At 37.6% G+C, this 21009-nt stretch overlaps 1 protein-coding gene across 1 annotated transcript; it reads right to left on the bottom strand.

Moving 5' to 3' along the window:
- Positions 1-352: 352 nt before the first annotated feature.
- On the bottom strand, positions 353-11582 carry caprin1a (cell cycle associated protein 1a). The gene is made up of 19 exons (XM_058781749.1): positions 11430-11582; positions 10575-10706; positions 9677-9739; positions 9487-9573; positions 9011-9249; positions 8846-8928; positions 7634-7780; positions 7497-7546; positions 6891-6974; positions 6620-6799; positions 6451-6541; positions 4568-4620; positions 4383-4493; positions 4168-4296; positions 3311-3464; positions 3009-3209; positions 2811-2917; positions 2643-2703; positions 353-822 (listed from the first exon to the last, which is right to left on the bottom strand). Exons 2-19 carry the CDS (start codon positions 10704-10706, stop codon positions 758-760), a joined length of 2037 nt encoding a protein of 678 aa, XP_058637732.1. The 5' UTR covers positions 11430-11582; the 3' UTR covers positions 353-757.
- Between the last annotated feature and the right edge of the window lie 9427 nt (positions 11583-21009).

The following is a 21009-nucleotide window of genomic DNA, read 5'->3' on the forward strand; positions in this document are numbered from 1 at the left end:
TTACGCTATACTTAACCAGTCAAAAACCATTGAAAAATCAAAAAAAAAAAAAAAATACCCTGCTTTAAGAGTTTAAGATATTAAATGCACAAAGTGTATTATGGCTTCAAAGATTGTGTCTCTTCTTATGTAATACCTAATGTGTGTGAATAACTTTTAAAGTGTCTTGTCCTTCAAAAATCATTTATTAGTTAGCATTAATTCTAATCAACATTGATTGGAAGAAATACAATGAAGCAGTCATTCAGCCACATACAGTACAATGCATTTCCTGTAAACCATTTGGCTGAGCCAAAAAAAAGGAGAAAAATCACGTTACAATACAGTACGTACAAGTAAATTTTTCACATTCACTTAACAGTTCGTTTGGCCAAAAACTAAGTGCCTTTGGTATACGGTGTACTTCACATTCATAATCTAGTGGCTGTTCCCAGCTACTAAGTCGTCATTCCACCAAGCTCAATTAAAATCCAGACACCCATAATCAAAGGCACATGTTCTGTCTCAAATGTGTAAAGGCTGTGCAATAGCATATGATTGAGAGAAAGCTTTGAGAGCTCTGAGCAATTACAGCGCTGGGAGTGCTATAGTCTCATTGATACTGTGTTTTTCCCAAAACCATTGGTTGTGTCCTTACTTGCTAAGATGCGGTCATCTAACTACATGGTCAGGAGTGGCACGGCTCGTGTTTGAGAGTCCAAACGGGTGGAGGAGATAAAAGGGTGGAACAGGGCTGATAATGGCTAAAGGACTGGGTTTAGCTGGTCTGTTGGGCAGCCATGGGACCCATTCCTCTGCTGGACCGATACGATCCCCCTCGTCCTGAAACCCAAATACATCAGAAAATCAATGTGGAGTTAAATAGTCTAGTCACATTCAATGATGTTTCTAGCGCCAATTACAATGAGCACTTTCCACGCTTTTCAAATGGTATTGTGTTCACAAAACACCCATGAAATATGTACATTATGTATCTTATACCACAAGTGTTAAATGCAAACCATTAATCCCAAAGCTACAACAACAGATTCATCAGAACAGCTCCATATATTATTATAGCATTTAAATGCTCTCACAGTTGGACTGTAGTGCAACATGCAACAGTCTGGCTGTTCTTAACTAGACTTTGAAAAAACAAAAGCGAAATGACATTATAGAGATAAAAAGCACTGCAAATTTAATAAACCATCTTAAGCAGCAATTAGAGCAAATGTCAGAAGCAACAAGTATTCTCAACAGGATTCTCCGAAATAATCACATGACAGAGTATTCGGTTTATTTTTATTTTTTTGTAAAGCCCTCTTTTAGCTTTCCTAAAATTATGTACAATCCAACAAATAGCTGCTAATGTCCAGGTCACACAAGATTATTTAACAGCATAGTTTGCCGCCAAATATTTTTTTGCCGTATAATTTTTGCCATGGAAATTTGCCACAATCACCCTCATATCATTCCAAACCCATATTTTTTCTTCTGATGACAACAAAAGGAAATATTTTGCCACATGGTCTTGTTTATACAACTTTTATATTTAGCTTTTAAAGTAAACTTTGTCTTTTTGTCATGGTCACAATTGACATTAATTGTATATAAAATAAAGAGCAGTGTCAATATGGTAATAATTTTTTTTCCCATCCCCCTCCATGAAAGAAAAATACAGGTTTGGAACAACAGAAATTTTTTTTTTTTTTTGGGTGAAGTATTTTTTTGGCATGACAGAAGCAGGAAAAGTAGTGCATTGGCTATGGATTGATTTGGAATAGCATCGTAGATCATGGAGGCAACCTTAGGGCCATTTTGTTGCATTTTCATCGCACCTAATTAAAAGAAACTCTTAATCTTGTTGGAAAGCAGGATATAGTACATGACGCAAGAGGCAGAAAAGCAAACAGCAGAGTTGCAGAAAAAACGGACCAATAAGCGGACCAATCACCTGCCTCCCCTTAAGAAGACTACAGGAAACAAAGTCAACCTTCAACACTTTAGTAGACAAAGGGTCACAGGACAGGTGAGAGGATTTTCGAGCATGGAGAGCAAAAAGAAAGCAGCGGCAGACAAGCAGGTAATGCAACACATCTTTATTGAAACATTCTCTCAAGGAGTGACATGAGCATACAAAGGGCAGGACAGCTGGAGAAAAAATAAAAAATAAAAAAATAAAAAACCCTCTTCAAATGAAATGAGGTGAACAAAAAAACAAAAACAAACAATGCCTTCAGTACCCTATACACAGGCAAGAACCAAGTATGGGAAGGGGGGACAGGCCAACAAAATATCAAAAACACTCCTACGGTTTGAAACCGACAGTGGCAGTTATCTTTTTGCATTTTATTTTATAAAAAAAATAAATTAATGAAAATCTTTCAAGTTTACAGGAATATCTATGTTTTAAACACGACCTGGCTGAAAAATCACAACACTGACAGTTTCAGCTCTCCATTGTGTCTCTGTAAAACACATTAGTATATTAAAACTATCAAAGCGGGCTTACTTGAATCAATAAGCCAAAAAACAAAAACAAAACCACTGATAGGAGTTAAAATATGGGCTGGGGGAAACATTCTCAATAACTGAATGTTCAAAGTGGCCAAAAAGAAACAAGTCTTCCCAAAGATTTTAGGATCGCATCGCTTGAGCATTACCTCGAGAGCAACCTCGAGGTCCCTGGGTAGCTCCTCGCTTGAAGCTTTGCTGATATCCATCCTGAAAAGAAAACACACGGGACTTTAAAACATACTCTAGTATGGTAATGCATATATGACTTCTCAAGTCTTCACAAATCCGCATGGTATTTGTTTTCTTGAAGTTACCCGTTGGTAGGTGTTGTTGGAATAATCTCGCGGAGTGCTGAACTGAGTTTGACCGTATCCGGTGTTTGGAGTGTTGGGGAATGGAGCGCGATACCCATCGTATCCACCTAAACATTAAAGAAAAAAAAAAGTTTGTGATATTTTACACTGGATTTTTTCGGATTTTACAATGGATTTCAGACTAGCCTGTCTTCTCACCTCTAAATCCATTTGATGGTCCACGGTAGCCGTTCAAAGCCCCTCTGGGATTTCTGGGTCCAGCTCGTGGCATTGCTCTGTTGCTGTAAAACGACTGACCCGGCCGCCCAAACCCAGTGCCCTGCCCCGAGGGCTGCTGAGGTGCAGACTGGTGTCCCCCTGCAGATGGAATACCTTGGTCTTGAGAATGGAAAGGGCCAACTACAAAGAAATAAAAATAAATTTTTTATGAACCAATTAGTTATAGCAGTTTACACTTTTAAAACTATAAAATGGCACGAATGTAGCAGCAATTCTCTTACCTGACTGGAGGGCTTCTTGAGGCATTTCCTGCTGCTCAGTTGGAAGGGTGCCTTGTGCACTGAAGCCTTGAGCGTAGCTACTCTGATACTGGTTGGAAATCTTCTGAGAGTCCATCTCATTGGTTGGAGGAACTGGAGCGTTCATGTTGAATACCTAATGGAGGAGAGAAAACATGTAGGCATATCCAAAACTAGCATGAGGCTTGTAGGAAGTTCACCTTTATTTGGTCATATTATGCCATATCAGCCAGTAAGGCTGTTTTCATGACACAAACTGGTTTTAAAAAATTAGGTAAATAAATAATTAGACATTTAAAAGGAGATAAAGGATAGACAAATAGAATTCACACTAAGATAAAAATGCAAAGATTGTTTTGGTGCACTAGTTGACGCTTTACTAAACATCCTTTAGAAAACTTTTTTCTATTGTTCACTGACTGACAATAACGGCTCATCCACAAATGATATACAACAGGCTTGAACATGATAAACTCAATCCTTTTAAACAAAACAAAGCCTGTCAAGGGCCATTCACACAGAATGCATTCTTGCATGTAAAAACGCTAGATGTGGGGCAGTGGAAAGAAATAAGCTTAAGGTCTAACATTTTTTGTACTTTTTTAGAACACTGCATCATGTGTGAAACTCTACAAAAGATGCAAGACATGAGCAGAACAATCAAACGTGTCAGCATAACACTTGTTTACATAGAAAAAAAACAGCGCAATGTAATGCAAAAATGTGTTCTTTGCGAACGGCCCCTTACACAGCATGAAAAACAGAACAGAAGCAGAATGGAGAGACAAACTCTGAGGGGGTGAGTTTGGAGAGGGTGGGGTAGACAGGTTGAGGCCTACCGCTTGCATGGACTGGAATGGAGCTGCGTTAACGTTGATGCCACTGTGAAGGGGTTTGGAGACAGGCTGAAACACCTGGGGCTGAGAGGAAGGGGTGGGGGTCTGCTCAGACGACAGGGGCATGGAGACCTAGGGTGTATATCCTACATCACTCACATATCTAAGCCATAGTGTACACACAGCATCTGCGAAACCACTGCGGTGTGCGCCGTTACCTGCAGGGGGTCAATGGAGTCTGTCTGTGGTCGGGGTTCAGAGTTATGAGGGGTCTGATAGAGAGGGGGTGTGGAGGAGTAGGCCTCCGTTGGAGCCGAGACCATCGGGACCTGGAAGGCCAAACAGAGTTTTAGGATAGCCATTTCAGACCACTGGAAAGCATGTTTCTGCTAATTGAACTTACTTGCGTGGGTTCAGGCTGCACAGAAAGAGCATTGTGTTGGGGTAGTCGGGATTCTGTGCAAGCAAAAAAAAAAATGTTACTGACAGGAAATAAAGTGGTACACATACAGAAAAAAAAAAAATAGAATAGTTAATCCAAAATTCTTTAGTTAATCAACCTCAATGGGGTCATCAAATGTTTTTTAAATTGTGCAATGCTAACATTCTTTAAAACTATTAAAAATAGTTTGAAGTAATTGAAAAAGTTGAAATAAAATTAAAAACCTAACTTCAATTATTGGAAATGTTACCTTGGCAACTAAGGCTGGCCACACGCTAGACGATTTTCAAATCTTAACCGATTTTAAAACCATGGGATACCACAGACATGAAGACAGTTTCAACTGATTTTTAGCCTTAAAATGCACACACTAGACGATTCGACCAGACTGTGAGACCACACACACTTGTTGACTGTAGGAATGATTTCACAGTGACACGAGATCTCACAGAGACTGGTGAGATCAAACGTGAACAGAGAAGAAAAACTAATGGAAAACAGTCGGCATTTTCAGCTGGCTCTCCTGGCGTGCGTTTTGTTTCACAGTGAAAAACAAAGTATAACAAAAAGAATATGGGTGAAGTTCTTTCTCAGTACTCTGCTTTTTTTGGCTTCTTTGCTATAGAAGAACGCAACGTCCGGTAGGTGACATTTGCTCGCTCTCAATGGCTATTGTGGGTGTAACATCAGAGGCAGCCCAAGCAGGAGTTGTAAATATCAAACATATTTTATATTTATGATTTGGGTTCAGGGATGCTGTCAAGATCGGGAGCAGTTAAATAATCGTAATGACACCACACAATAGAGGATTTTTTGGACAGAAATTGTTTGCGACAAGCCTTGAATTGGGCCACACCTTCTGATGATTCAGGGGAGCAAACCAGCCTAAAGCCCGTGTTATACTTACCGCATGAGCAAACCGGACGCGTACACGGACGGCTTGTATTTATACTACTGAAAGCGTACGCTGGTGGTGTTCCATACATGCGCAGTAGATTGGCTTGAACAGTAAACAAGTGAACAAACAATTGCCCAGAGTTATTGCACATCTGGCTGACTTTGTATAGTTTTGTCGATGGATTGTACAGGTTCGGGTATCAACAGGCTTCTTCACACAGCCTGCGCATGCACAGTTGGTGCTTTTGTAGCCTACTGACCGCATGTGCTTGTCTGTGCGGTCACAATAAATGGGAGGCACGCGGATGTCCGCGCAGAGCCTCCGCACACACTCTCTGATGACGATTTTTACGTCACGCATACCCTAGTGGACTCGCGCATGCGGAAAGTCTTAACTGAAACAAGATGAAATACTAAAATTGCTTAAAATAAGTACCAAAAAGCCCAATAATATCATCAACCTAAACTATAATATAAAAACTAAGGCAAATTCTAAATAAGGCTAATAAGGTGTTCATGTTACAGTGTAATTATACATTTAAGTACCGAGTAATATTAATTAATTACAATGTACTTACTATATGGTTAGGCTTAGGTTTTGGCTTAGGGTTACTTGCATGTAAGTACATGTAACGTATAACAAGGACACCTTAAAATAAAGTGTTACCATAGATGCTTTAATTTTAATTAAATGATACTAAAATACCACCACATTCTACCCTTCACCATAGCTCTCAAATATGACAGATTTGGACAGATATTATTCATTGGACATTTGGTCATAAAATCCAAAAACCAACAGAATCTGATGATGTGATTGATGCCCAAGCTGACACGATGGTTCTAAAAAAAAACTAAAAAACAAACCCTCCCATGTGAGACACCATGAGGGTGAATAAATAAGAATGTTTGCTTTAAGAGCAAAGTATTAAAATCTTTATACCAACCTGGTGGACAGACCATCTGCGCAGGTTTCATGGGCTGTGCCGACACAATAGCAGGATCTAGAGGCGGTCCCTCAAACTCCAGCATGGAGTCCTACGTTACATTACAGACAAGTTAGAAAAGACCTCTGCAACCCTTGAAGTGCAATGAATGACAAATTCCATTTTTTACCTGCATGAAGTTGAAGGTACCCTGCATTTGAGCCATGAGATCTTGGACTGCCTGCTTTCGGACCACGGGATCTGTTGCAGGGGGAGGGAGGACGGCGTTCAGTGTGTGTGGTTCTGAGCTGACCAGAGCTGGGCTCATGGCTGCAGGTGGCTGCTGTGGTTGCTGGAGGGCACTAACTGCCTAAAAAAGCAATGATCACAGTGTAAACACCATTTGGCCAAAGGTTGCTAACAATTCTGGTGCGTTCTTTGACAAATCAGGTCAACTATACCTGGGAACTTGTGTTCCACTCTGCTCCTTGTTCTTTGTCACTGCTGCTGTAGGAGGCTTCTGGAATGAACTGTCTGTTTACAAACTATAAGGAAAAAGAAGTGCGGGTCATTAAGAACATATGACTGCAGTTGTGTAATTTGGAGAATGTTTTTTTGGTTGCACAAAACGAGAATTCGCACATTAAACAGGGCTTTTCACTCTGTGCTTAACATCGGTCTAAACACCATTTTTAAACCCCAGGTAGAGGAATGTTTCACACTTGTAATTTAGAAGCGGGTTAGCACGGTTTGTTACCTAGGGTTATGAAACCCTGCTTGCAAGCAGGGTTAACATAGCTTTTGCCAAACTTATGTCAGAATGTTTCAGCTAGATGCTTAGCAGCAGACACTAGCATTCTCAGCTCTGTCAAAATAAAAGTCAGATGCACTGTCAAAATAAAAGTGTGGCCAAACAGAAAAACTTATGGCAATAAAAATAAAATAAAATGTACGATAAAAAGTGAAGCAAGATAACCCAGGATTCCGTTCACCTGGGGTTTAGAACGTCCCAGGATTAACTATTTCAAGTGTGAAAAGCCCTAAATTGTGGTAATCTCAATTCACACCTCTGTTGCTTCAACTTCAATAGTTTCTGTGTATTCTTGAGCGCTTCCCTCTGTGAAAAGACGAGAACATCGATGTGAGCTGTCAGCAGTGCGAGGAAGCATTCCTTTGCTCTGAAAGTTGATGGCTTTGTTTTTACCTGGCTCAGCAGGGCGTTCCTCGCTCTCTGAAGACTCTGCTGCTGCAGCCCCTGTCTCCTCTTCACACACTCCATTCTGATGTGTTTGAGCACGATCAAAGTACCCACTTAGCAGCATCTTGTCCAAGCTTTCCTTAAGGGTTTTGTCTGTTCAAGACACAAAACAGGTTAACATAAGGGGTCAAATATTTAGCAAAGCCCAGTTAGTCTGCTGGCAGATATTAAATACATCATTTGGACTCAAACAGTATTTTTCTTCACTGCAGGTAACTTCAATTTAGCCCACAAAAACTGCAACAATATCAGCAAACAAGGTCTCGTAGGCTGAGTCTGCAAAATTTGATACCATCATGATTCCCACCCTCTCTGTAGGAATACGCAGGCCGGCCCTGTCCATCATTAAAACCTCCAGCAGAGAGGCTTTGTGGAGAACACTGGCTGCTTGCCCAGCTGCTGACGTGGGTCACAAGTCAGCACGAAGCATTGCTGACCCTCGTGGGGCTGAGACCGAGCACAGCTTTCAAAAAACATGGCAAGTGCCACCATTCATAGAGAGGCCAAGCGAGGGATGGCCCCATTGGTATTCAGACTCACTGGAGAGTAAATATTGGTTTAATTATACAGTCGGCATTGCTCAAAACCATTCTGACAATTGTAAATGCAATTGTAAAAAAATAATTTTGACAAAAATGACGACAAGCAGTGACTTGCACAAACAAAAGAATCTTACAAACTAGTTCTTTTTAACTTTCACGAAACAACCTCAAACTCACTCTTACCAAGAATCAGATTCACTCAAGCTATGAATAGTTCAATAGACCGTGTTCACAACCAACTCCCTCACAGAATTGTGAAACATTTTTGGATTATGTTCGAAATAAAGCAGGGAACTTTAATGTCATGCAAGTCCCACAATCCTAAAATGTACTTCACTCATTTGACAATGTTAAAAATGTACATGACTCAAGTGACAGTTTAAAAAAAAAAAAACATTTATAATAGAGCTTTGTTTAATAATAATGGCATTCTTTAATAAACAAATGGCACTCTTAAAAAAAATCCACACATAAAAAAAAGACATATATTCATTCTTATATATATATATATATATATATATATACCATTACAGTTTAAAAAGTAAATATTTCAGGTCCAATTGTCCGGCTAAATTGACTGTAAAGTCCAGAAAAAAAAAAAAAAAACATTGCTTACATGTGGTTCCAGCCACAGCTTTATCCCTTCCTTCCAAAAGCTCCCACAAATGCATGGATGCTTCCTCAAACTGCTCGGCCAGCCTAGAATCAAAAACCATTTTGATAAAACACGCTACATCTACTAACACAAATTAACTGAACAGCATAAATGAACTGTCCTCACCTTACACTAGAGTCCCGCTCAGGCCCAATTAGCTTGTAGAATTCGTCCAGGCCCGTTAGCTCCGACTCTGTGAGTACGGGGGCGTCCCCACTGGATTGAGTCAGGTCCTGCCTCACACTTTCCTCCCCCAACTGCTCCAGCAGGTACTGCACCTCCAGCACTGCCTTCAGTCGCTTGCGCTCCACCTCCTCCCTCTTCAGCTGCTCCCGTCGTGCCGCCTTTTTCACTGTTTTCTGGATCTACAAAGAAAACAATCAAAACATTTTTAATATAAACTCGGCAAAACAAACAGAGGCAAGGTGCTGTCCCACAGCATTTTTGCTTTGTGAGGACAGAAATACTGCATTGCATCAAGAGTTTTAGGCTAGATAGAAAAAGTAAAAGTGAATGGTAGATGCTGAGATGAAACTGAGGTTTGGTGCCAAGTACAAAACAGGGTCATGTTAGGTAAACTTCAATCACAAACACACACATACCTCCACATTTAAAGCCAGGAAGTTTTTCTGCAACTCACGGGCAAAGTCCAAGTTGTGAGCCACCTCCGGAGCTTTAGATAAAGCCTCCTACACATGACACAAAGAAGTATATGTATTTAATACATAAAGGAACAGAGCTGATATATGTGAGCACAAAGGACTAGAATTGAATAGAGTATACTGCACATACCAGCTGATCCTGGTTGAGACGTTCTCCTTTGTTCTTCCTTGTCTGGTAGTCATCCAGCTTGCTCTTAACAGAGAGTTTGCTCATGTTAATGGTGGGGAGTGGAATGCAGATTAAAATAAATTCCAATTATAATTAAATTCCACATAAGTCATCAGATGCATGCATCTTTATGTAATGCTGACACAATTTATGCATTTATACCACTGAGCCGTCTGCTTTCACACTATATTTCTGGTTGAGGCTCATAAAAAATTAAGACACCAGTCATGTGCTATTTTTTTTATATGCATCCATTAAACTTTACTACACTAAAATTACAGAAACCCAATGATTTGAGAACAGTCTTAAAGTGCAAAACAAATTAAATTCATGTTCTAATTTTAACTGCATTACTGACATGTATGACGTGACAACATCAGTATTAAGAAAAAAAACTGAAGATGATAGATTTCGAAGTGAAATAGGATATTCAATGTTGAGAAAAAAAGGATGAGCTGGGACTTGATCTTATCCATCGTTAAATGATTCGGTCATATAAAGTGGCCATTTCATGCTACAAATGGATCCAGTTAATGCAGTTGATTGTGGTGATCAACTGACCTACAATAACCACTTTTATAAAGGCATTTTGACAGACACAATGGACATTCAATGTCCATTAAATCAGTCATTATTTGCTGTTATCAACCAAATATTCATTGATTTTATGCTAATCTGCATTATATCACTGGATCAAGTACTGGCAAGATTTTTAGCAAAGCTTTTGATAAAACATCATAAAAACAAAAGTTTTCTTTAGAATTACATGTACTGACATAGTACACACAATATTCCCAAGACTGGTGTATTAAGTAAGCAAATAGGGTCAAGCTTGATTTCACATGAACAAATCAATTACCTTTTTCTTTTCCATGTTGCGAACCTTCTTGTCAATTACACCAAGTACTTGCTTGAGGGCTTCGGATGGCGCAGAGGCCAAATCCGGACTGGAGGAGTGAACAGCATTGTCGCCAGTGGTCACTGATGGCATCTGTAAAGATAAAGCCAAAGAATAATTGTTATCATTTTGTTCAGATGACAAAAATAATTAAGACTTGCAAAATAATTACCAACATAATGCATGAAAATCAATCATACTTAATCTAAGATATTTTCAATGATTAATTGCACAGCCCTAAATGATATACTAACTACACAGATCAAAAATAATCAGATTTAGTTTTTCTAAAACAAGTCAAAATCTAAACCTGCGTTTATGGTCCAGAGAGCAAACAAAGGTCCATCAGTTATCCCAAATGAAGATTCAGAAACCCCCATCTGTCTGGGACGAAACTCAATTTTCCCAATCTATCAATTCTGATATAATCGAATTGCCACTCATCCACAAAAGATCAGAAAGAACGATATTTTTGCTACACATTTAGTGTAATTCGGCGTAATCTTAAAAAGGTTTTAAGTCTAGCAGACTCCAATCTTTCTTGGCCGGATGGTCAGACTGCTGGCCAGCAGCACATCCCTTGAGCTCCATTAGCTGCACGTATTAACAGACAACAGAAGAACTGAGCAATCAGCCATCACATAACACACAGACGTAAACGTATAAACACAAAAGCGCTGTTAGAGAATCATACTTTAATCGCGTGCTATTAGATTCTCTAAGTTAGCGGACTGTGAGCGTTAGCCGCTAGCTTGAGCTGCTCATCGCTTTCATGGATGCAGAACACTGACAATTCTTATGATGGTAGCGTCTTACCTTTACTTCCAATATTTTGAAAGATATATTTGTATGATACAGTTGGATTTCAGTGTTTTAGATGTTATTTTCTGTAAGTACAACAGACGCTCCCCGGCAACTCCAGCAGCTCCGCGAGTTTCGTCTTAACAATGCAGAAGCGCTGAAGGACCCTTATAGGTGTCTGTGTTTGTGCCTGAACTCATCTCCAAAAGCAGGTACAATTTAGAAACAGATTTATAAATAAGTTGACTTTTGTTAAAATATTATATATATATATATATATATATATATATATATATATATATATATATGTGTGTGTGTGTGTGTGTGTGTGTGTGTGTGTGTGTGTGTGTGTGTGTGTGTGTAAATATGCAATATATGTGACAGAGTATCTATTTAAAAATTTATAAAACCCAATAAATATCTGGCAAAGTATATATATAGCCTATATATATATATATATATATATATATATATATATATATATATACACACACTTTACCAGATATTTATTGGATTTTATTACATGTTGAGTGTGTGTTTATTGTTTTTTTACATCTTGAGTGTGTGTGTGTCATATCGTTGCCAAGTTTGAATGGTGCGTTTCCCAAAAGCTTCGTTTGCTAATTTTATTGGTAACCATTGGTAACATGTTGCGCACCCCAAAAGAGAGAGAGATTTTTGAAAAACACTTTATTCACAAATAGCCCAAAACACATCAAATTACATTTTCACAAAGTATTTTTTTTTATTCTTTATTTATTTTATTTTTTTAAACACTCAGAAACAGAAAAATAATTCAGCTACATAACATGACTACACCATTTCGTTTTAAAAGTGGAAAGATCATTCATAACATTATAATAACTAAAGTCAATCAGTATTCTTGCTTTGAGTAAAGACCTAAAAGCCATAACCACATCATCATTACATCCTTGCTCTAGTTTACTTTTCCTACTCATATAAATCGCATATTTCGCTTGCCCAAGAATAAAATTCAGTAATTGAAACACAATACGTTTTTCTGTGCATACTTAAAACCAAAAATAAAAGTTTCAGGATAGAAACTCTCATTGAACTTGTCACACATTTCTTGAACCAACACAAATAAAGGTTTAAGCCTAAGACAGTACATAAAACATGGAAAAGAGAGAGAGAGAGAGAGAGAGAGAGAGCTATAGTAGTTACATGACTTTCTACACTGTAAAAAGTGATAAGTTGACTTAACTTAAAAAATTGAGGAAACCTGTTGCCTGTTTAAATGATATGAATTGTCAAGTTCACTTAACTTTTTTATTATTATTATTATTATTTACTTAATAATTCTAAGGCAACAGGTTTCCTCAATTTTTGTAAGTTAAGTCAACTTATAACTTCTTACAGTGTGTATTATAATGTTTTTTTTTCTCCTACACGTTTCTGTGTGTGTAAATGACATTTCCATATTAGTTATATATTATTTCATATTAGTTATAATATATAAATAAATGTTCAGAAGTTCTAATGTAAATGTTCATATGTTATGAACCATTTTCTTTGTTGTCTTAATGCTTTGGCAATTCAAAATGTATTTTTGTCATGACAATAAAACTGAAAGTTGACTTAACTTAAAAAAAAAAGAGGAAACCCGTTGCCTTAAAATTATTAAGTATATAATAATCATAAAAAAAAATAAAATAAAAAAAAAGTTCAGTGAACTTGACAATTCAATTAAATTATTTTTTTAATTATCATTTACTTAAAAAGTAAAGTTTCTTTTCCCTCTTCATATTAGGTGCATATCATCATAAGCTTGTCAAAATGATGATTCGTCCGTTTCTGTTAGTACCCACAATGTTATGTTTACGACATATGTTTACGACGTAAGGATATAGGCTAATAGTAAAATGCTCGTTTGTGAAGTAAAATTTAAAAATAGCCTAGTGAAGCAAACATAAATGTGACCCTGGATCACAAAACCATTAAGTTGCTGGGGTATATTTTTTAGCAATAGCCAAAAATACACTGTGTGGGATCATTAATCATGGGCAAAAATCATTAGTATATTAAGTAAAGATCATATTCCATGAATATATTTTGTAAATTTACTACTGTAAATATATCAAAACGTTGTTTTTGATTAGTAATATGCATTGCTAAGAATTAATTTGGACAACTTTAAAGGCGTTTTTCTCAATATTTTGATTTTTTTGCACCCTCAGATTCCAGATTTTCAAATAGTTGTATCTCGGCCAAATATTGTCCGATCCTAACAAACCATACATCAATGGAAAGCTTATTTATTCAGCTTTCAGATGATGTATGAATCTCAATGTCGAAAAATTGACACTTAAGACTGGTTTTGTGGTCCAGGGTCACAAATCAGATCAATTCTTTTAAAAAGGAAAAGTCTTAGCAATAAATCCGGACCACCAGATCCACCTGAGGGTGCTGGATTTATCGATCGGAAACTTCTGAACCAAGTGTGTTTGAAACATCATATTAGCATAGGTACAGTGTTTGATCCGCTAAACAGATGCGTCCTTTGTGGAAAGAAACACAAACATTGTGCTAAATTCTGGTCACCACAACAAACTGCATAACTTGCAGCTGCGCACATTTCTGCGGTCCTCGATGTGCGTGAACTGACAGAGACGTGAACTGAAATCATCAGATAGCAAAATGACTCCGGAGCGGATCCGCCCCGGAGGTACCACAAGATCCGGAACGGATCCGCAAAACGGGTTCGGAACGGCGTCCACTTACACAGCGCAGTCCATACCCTGTCCGTATCCGCTAATAAAGCGGTTCATCCGGCCCGGATCCGATCCGGACCGGCTGATGAAGCAACGGATCCGAACTGGATCCGATCCGGACCCGTTCATGAAGTAGCTCATCCGGCCCGGATCCGAACTGGATCCGTTCATTAAACGGGTTTATACCTTATTTAAAATGGGTAATCTGGCCAAAACTAGCTATGGAAATACCTAAAATAGAGCTGACAAACATTATGTTGACTATATTGCTCTTAAATATTCCATATGCCTCCCTATATTAATATTAATAAACCAGAAAATCGTTCAAAACTTGAAAAAATCAAAACTTTTCTTGGCCAATAACAATGAAACGCACTATAAAAAAATAGGTATTACATGAAGATAAATAAAAAATTTAATGCAACCACAAATTGTACAAAAACATTGTTTTATTAAATGAAAAACTTTACCTCTAAAAATAAAATTCAGTTTGATAACTTGGTAAAGTTAATCTTTACAAATGAATTAGCTCAATTCAGCTAAGGAATTTTACAGCATACAAAAGTTTAATTATTCACTTTGTCAGCTTGATGTTGATTTTATAAAATTCAATATCAGTAAAAATGTTGCAAAATTAATACATTATGAAACAAAGTCGATTCGGCAATAAAGCAGCTCTGAAGAAAACGGTGATATCATAATCCAACTCAATTCAGTTCAAGTTTTGTCATTATGCAATACAATGAAATCAGTATTAAAATCAGCAACCCAGGTGACTGAAATGAAGAAAAAACACCTTGGGAGAAACCAGGAGCAGTCAGCTCAGCTCTCCTCTGGTTAAATGAACAACGATGGTGTCATTATGATTTCAGGCGGCATCACTAGTGAGATTGTGGACAGATGTCATTCAGTATATTTCATCCAGCTCCTACTGCTAGAAGATCAGATACGTCACGCTGTCATTTGGTCGGAGGAGAAGTTGTAGGGTGTCCAGCAGGACTGCCGTTTAGCCAGTAGTGGACGACTGGTTTAACAGTGACTGTAAGCATGATAAAACTGCATTGTGGTCCTGGCAGCTCCTGGGTTGACACTTTCATTGCTGGCTGTAGGGGTCTAGAAAACTGGTCTGTTTCTCGTGGTCTTCGCTGAGGATCTGTGCTGCATTGTGGTTGTCTCCGGGTGCAGGTCCATCATCTGGTCTGGATACGGACCGCATCCAGCTAAGTATGATAACCTTAAGACAAGAGTGAGACAGAAACATTGAAATAAGTAACAAGTATCGGTGTTGACTTTTTCTCACAGCACCTTTAATCACACAAGCACATTTTCATACAAATTTCATGACATCTCATAGCAAAGATTACTGTTAAATGTAGGATGTAAAAGTAGGTTTGTAAATATTGATATGAATCTTTTGACACTGCACAGTTATTACACGTTAAAAGCTGAAGTGTGGATTTAACTAGTTGGTTAAATCAAGTTTAAAACGATTTAATCTTACTTTTAAAGATAAAGTAGAATATCGAAGGATGATGTAGAATCAAAAACCAGACTGGAGCACTTGAATGAGCTGTAAAGCTGTAACAGACACACACACACACACACACACACAGTATCTTAGTATGTTTCAATTTCATATAAGTTATCTGAAACAACATTACAAGAGGTGGGGAATATATTTGTTTAGAAAAATAGACAAACAAGTGTCCGGAACTAAACCAAATAAGGGAAAACAGGAACTTAGAAGGGCAGACACGTGACATATCGCCCCCCTCCCGGGAAGGCACATCTCGCACCGTAGAGTTCTATTGGGGAGGGGGGCGGGCGCCCTAGAGTCCAGTGTAGGACCAGGACCAGGGAGGCCTCCAGGGCAGGTCCGGAGACTCCGGCGGCCATGGCGGATCCGGGGATTCGGGAGGCCATGGCGGAGCAGGGAGCTTGTCCTAAATTCCCAGAATGCATTGCCACTGTGACAACACATTCCTATTCTCTATTGATATGAATCTTTTGACATTGCACATTTATTCCATGTTAAAAGTGTAGTGTGGATCATTGTCAGTATTTGACAAAATAGTTGGCTAAATCAAGTTCAAAACTCTATTTAATCTTACTTTTAAAGATGAAGCAGAACATCGAAGGATGAAGTAGAATTAAAAACCAGACTGGAGCACTTGAATGAGCTGTAAAGCTGCAACAGAACACACACACAGTATCTTAGTATTGTGTTGTTTTTTGTTTTTTTCAGTTTCATAAAATTATTTGAAACCATATTACAAGAGATGGGGAATATATTTGTCAATATATATATATATATATATATATATATAAAAACAAAAATAGACTTGAGCTAATATTCCAGAACTAAATTTCAATGAAAAATATAGCATAATATCACCTGCAGTTATTCCTGAAGAGGGGTGAAAAATTACCCTGTCTCACAAAAAGGAGATCCCGTCTAAACAGGCCTGTTATTATTACTCAAAATCTATGATAATGCTAATTTGCCTAAGAGCTAAAGTAATTTGACGGTCCACAACGCAATTTCAGAATTAAAAATGACAACAAAGCAATTAACTATTTTATTAACGTTAATGGCAACTGTACAAATAAAGCATAATTAAACAGTTTTCTTACAGATTTCTGCTATTGCTGTTAGAAAAACAGTGTCCATAATAGTCCGCTAAATTAGTTTATTTCATATGCACTAAAACAACATTACGAGGAGAGGTGGGGAATATATTTACAAATATATTTATATTGGGAATATATTTATAATATATACAGTGTGTGCAGAATTATTAGGCAAGTTGATATTCTGGTCATATTTTTTTTCCAAGAACATTTTACCAATTCCAAACCACATCAATCTTAGTAACTACTATCAATTTTGTATTTAATCATTTATAAGTGATATATAATTGCCCATGAAGGCTGAAAGTTAAAAACTCCTTATTTCAGGTGTGCAGAATTATTAGGCAGGTTTTCTTTTACAGATAAAATTAGCCAAAAATGAGATTGAACTCAAGAATAAAAGTAAAACAATTATTAAATGCCCATGAGAAGGATGCAATACTAATGCAATAATAGAATTAGCAAAGTTAAGGCATGACCACTGGGCAGCAAAATGCTCATTGGGTCAGCACGGTCAGAAAAAACAGGTGGAGAAGAAAAGACACGTTAACTGCAAAAGAATTAGGAATTAATGTCAAGAATTAGGTGAGAAACCATCAGGAACCATTTAGTCTCCAGCACCATCATTTTCCAGAACTGCAACCTTCCTGGAGTTTCCAGAAGTGGAATGTGTCAGGTTCTCAGAGACTTTGCTTTGGTAAAAAAATATTTTAAATGACTCTCACTTAATAAGAATAACATGCTGAAGTGTTGTGAAATACACGAAGACTGATTTTTTATAGGCTTTATGGACAGATAATTTGTGAGTGACTCTTGAAGGACCAGCATCACATCCTCTTGTACCACTGTTTGAAGAATTTATCTTCCAGAATCTGGCAGTACGTTTTAGGAGCTCTTTTTTAATCAATCCTGCAAGACAGACTTTTCAGGATAGGAGATGAACTAAAATGAGCTCCCAAAACTTACTGCCAGATTCTGGAAGATAAATTCTTCAAACAGTGGTACAAGAGGATGTGATGCTGGTCCTTCAAGAGTCACTCACAAATTATCTGTCCATAAAGCCTATACAAAATCAGTCTTCATGTATTTCACAACACTTCAGCATGTTATTCTTATTACGTGAGGGCCATTTTAAAGTATTTTTTACCCAAGCAAAGTCTCTGAGAACCTGACACCTTGTAATTCTGGTGACTCCAGGAAGGTTGCAGTTCTGGAAAATGATGGTGCTGGAGACTAAATGGTTTCTGATGGTTTCTCACCTAATTCTTCACCTTAATTCTTAATTCTTTTGCAGTTAACATGTGTCTTTTCCTCTCAACCTGTTTTTTCTGACCTTGCTGACCCAATGAGCATTTCGCTGCCCAATGGTCATGCCTTAACTTTGCTAATTCTATTATTGCATTAGTATTGCATCCTTCTCATGGGCATTTAATAATTTTTTAAACTTTTATTCTTGAGTTCAATCTCTTTTTTGGCTCATTTTATCTGTAAAGGAAAACCTGCCTAATAATTCTGCACACCTGAAATAAGAAGTTTCTGACTATCAGCCTTCATGGGCAATTATATATCACTTATAAATTATTAAATACAAAATCAATAGTAGTTATTAAGATTGATGTGGTTTGGAATTGGTAAAATGTTCTTGGAAAAAAAATATGACCAGAATATCAACTTGCCTAATAATTCTGCACACACTGTATATACGCACGCAGAGACAGCACACAGGAAGAGCTTTACGGAGGACGGAGACGGTGATTGCATCTATTCCTCTCACAAATCAATCGTTTTGCTTCGAAATACTTGGAATATCTTTTTTTTTAATAAATTATGACGGTAGTTGTATCTTCCTGTTATATCTTGTGTTTTATTGACAAATGGTAGGTTTAGGGGCAGGGGTTGGGTTACGTGCTCATAAATGTGTAAATAGTGTAATATAAATAAAACTGTTGTGACACACCCCAACATATATGCAATAATGGCAATATTATTGCCCAATATATAATTTAATCATGACGATAAGCCTTTTGCGTCGGCATATTGACGCTAAGGGTTTCTTATTTAAAGCCATGGAGGACCCTGCACGTCGAAAAATTACTCTAAAAAAAGGGGTACCCTGTGCGTCAAAAAGCGACGCCAAAGGGTCCTGACCAAGCGTCATATTTGGGAGTGAGACCGTGTTGAAAATAATGAGTGCTCAAAAAAGTCACCTTTGTGTAATTGTGTCAGATCTGACTAACAAAGCACTCAATATCACCAACCCTGAAAAACCTGGAAGAATAAAAGAAATTATGAATGAAGAGAAGGAGACATACATACAGCACTGGAAAGAACAAGCCAAAGACCAAAGTCGTCTCCAATGTTATCTGAAATTCAACAGAGAGTGCAGTCTGGCTGACTATCTGGTCTCAGTCAAGAATATAACTCACAGACATTTACTGACAAAGTACAGACTGAGTGACCACCAGTTGACCATAGAAAGAGGACGACATAAAAAGACGTGGTTACCTAAAGAAGAGCGAATCTGTAACGAATGTAGATCAGGATCAGTTGAGACGGAGGAACACCAATGTCCTACACTGTGACAAATACATGTCCTTAAGAGACGCACTGTACAGTCAAATACAGCAGATTATTCCTGAGTTCCAGTCACTTCCTGAAAATGACAAATTAGGAATATTACTTGGTGAAGGACCTACTTCCTCTTTGGTAGCACATCATATTTATAAATGCCACAAGTAAAGAGTGAACACATCTACATAAGTAGTACCATTAATGTTTATATAAATATATATATGGATGTATTTTACATGTATTTTGTTTTGTTTATTTATGGATGTATATTCTGCTATGTACAATGCTTTGGCAATATGTACCTATGTCATGCCAATAAAGCAATATGAATTGAATTGAATTGAAATTGAGAGAGAGACATTTTAAAAATAAAAATTCCCGTTCACAATTTGGAAAGCATTTTCTTTCAATCATTTCACTGTCGGAAGCATTTCAAAAATAAAGTATGGAAACGAATGTAAAATAAAATTCACGCCAACGGGTGTAGAATCATAATTTGTATCAGTTGTAGGCTATAATAATTTATAGTGGAAAAAATGCAAATTATAAGTATAAAATGGTACAATAAATGTATAAAAATATTTCACCTCAAAAGTTTGGCCTTGCTGCGAAACGATCTGTGTTATTAGGTTTCCTCCACTAGAGGCCAGACATCGACTGGAGCTGTGCAGTGATTCAGGCAAAAGCTCTGTGAACATTTCTCATTGATGGTTACAAGCTTCTATGACAAATAACCAATTTGGTGTGTAAGTCATAGTGAAACACTATCCACCAAGGCAAAATCCTTCACATAGACACTAATATGAAATATATATCATTAGCATTTTAATGTCTAAGGATAACACAAAACATGTATTATTATGATATCTGTTCACAGATGATATTGTTCAGTGGCTTGAAATATAAGATATCTTCTATGAAAATCATGTCTTGCTTTATTTTGCAGGGATACTCTCTTTCCTGATTCGGTATGTCTGATGGCCACAAGCTTAAGTTGCCCCGCCATTTAGTGTGCTGTGTCTCACCGCAAAGTGGAGTGGTAAGAGAACCCGTTCGTCTGAGGAATAAGGAATTTATTTGCACTGACGGGAAAGGGGACTTTTTTTTGAGTCTGTAGAAAAATGACAACCAAGAGTGATGTAGCCACCCACAAACATGCAAGGCTGCACACATGCATGTGTCTCTCATGTATGGCCTCCTGAAATGAATCTTTTATGTGGATGTCTGTGTTCTCTGAATAATTATCTCTGCTTTATCGGTCAAAATCCCTGATCAGCCCCAATATTCATACAGCTATGTCAGGCTGCGCTTGTGTTTTGCCCAAATATCTGGGTCTGCCACCATCAAGATTAATAATGTTTTATTGAGGAGCTGGGAAGCTTCTTTCTGTGTCCCACATGTCCTCCAAAAGCTTTTCAAGAGAGTGTTTCTGCATTTTTTCCATAAGAGTGCTTCTATTAAAAATAAACCGCACTGACTAGTCTCTAGTAGTGATATCATATTGTCATTGGTTAATCATGAATTGACACTGTGAAAGAACTATACTGTCCTACCAATGTAATGTCTGTAATGCTATATAAATCACTCTCTATAGAGCTCAAAGCTCAAACATGATCCCATCAGGGGATTTGAACAGCTCTGTGTCTCTTCCATGATTCAGT

This window comes from Onychostoma macrolepis, chromosome 07, assembly GCF_012432095.1.
Source record: "Onychostoma macrolepis isolate SWU-2019 chromosome 07, ASM1243209v1, whole genome shotgun sequence".
In the NCBI taxonomy this organism is placed as follows: domain Eukaryota; kingdom Metazoa; phylum Chordata; class Actinopteri; order Cypriniformes; family Cyprinidae; genus Onychostoma; species Onychostoma macrolepis.

Excerpts from the sequence above, each read along its gene's own strand:
- caprin1a (XM_058781749.1), bottom strand. The coding sequence starts at position 10,706 with ATGCCATCAGTGACCACTGGCGACAATGCTGTTCACTCCTCCAGTCCG. Across the intron at positions 7,781-8,845 it reads AGCTGTGGCTGGAACCACAT|ACAAAACCCTTAAGGAAAGC; the intron begins GTAAGCAATGTT and ends TGTCTTGAACAG. Across the intron at positions 7,547-7,633 it reads GGAACGCCCTGCTGAGCCAG|AGGGAAGCGCTCAAGAATAC; the intron begins GTAAAAACAAAG and ends GTCTTTTCACAG.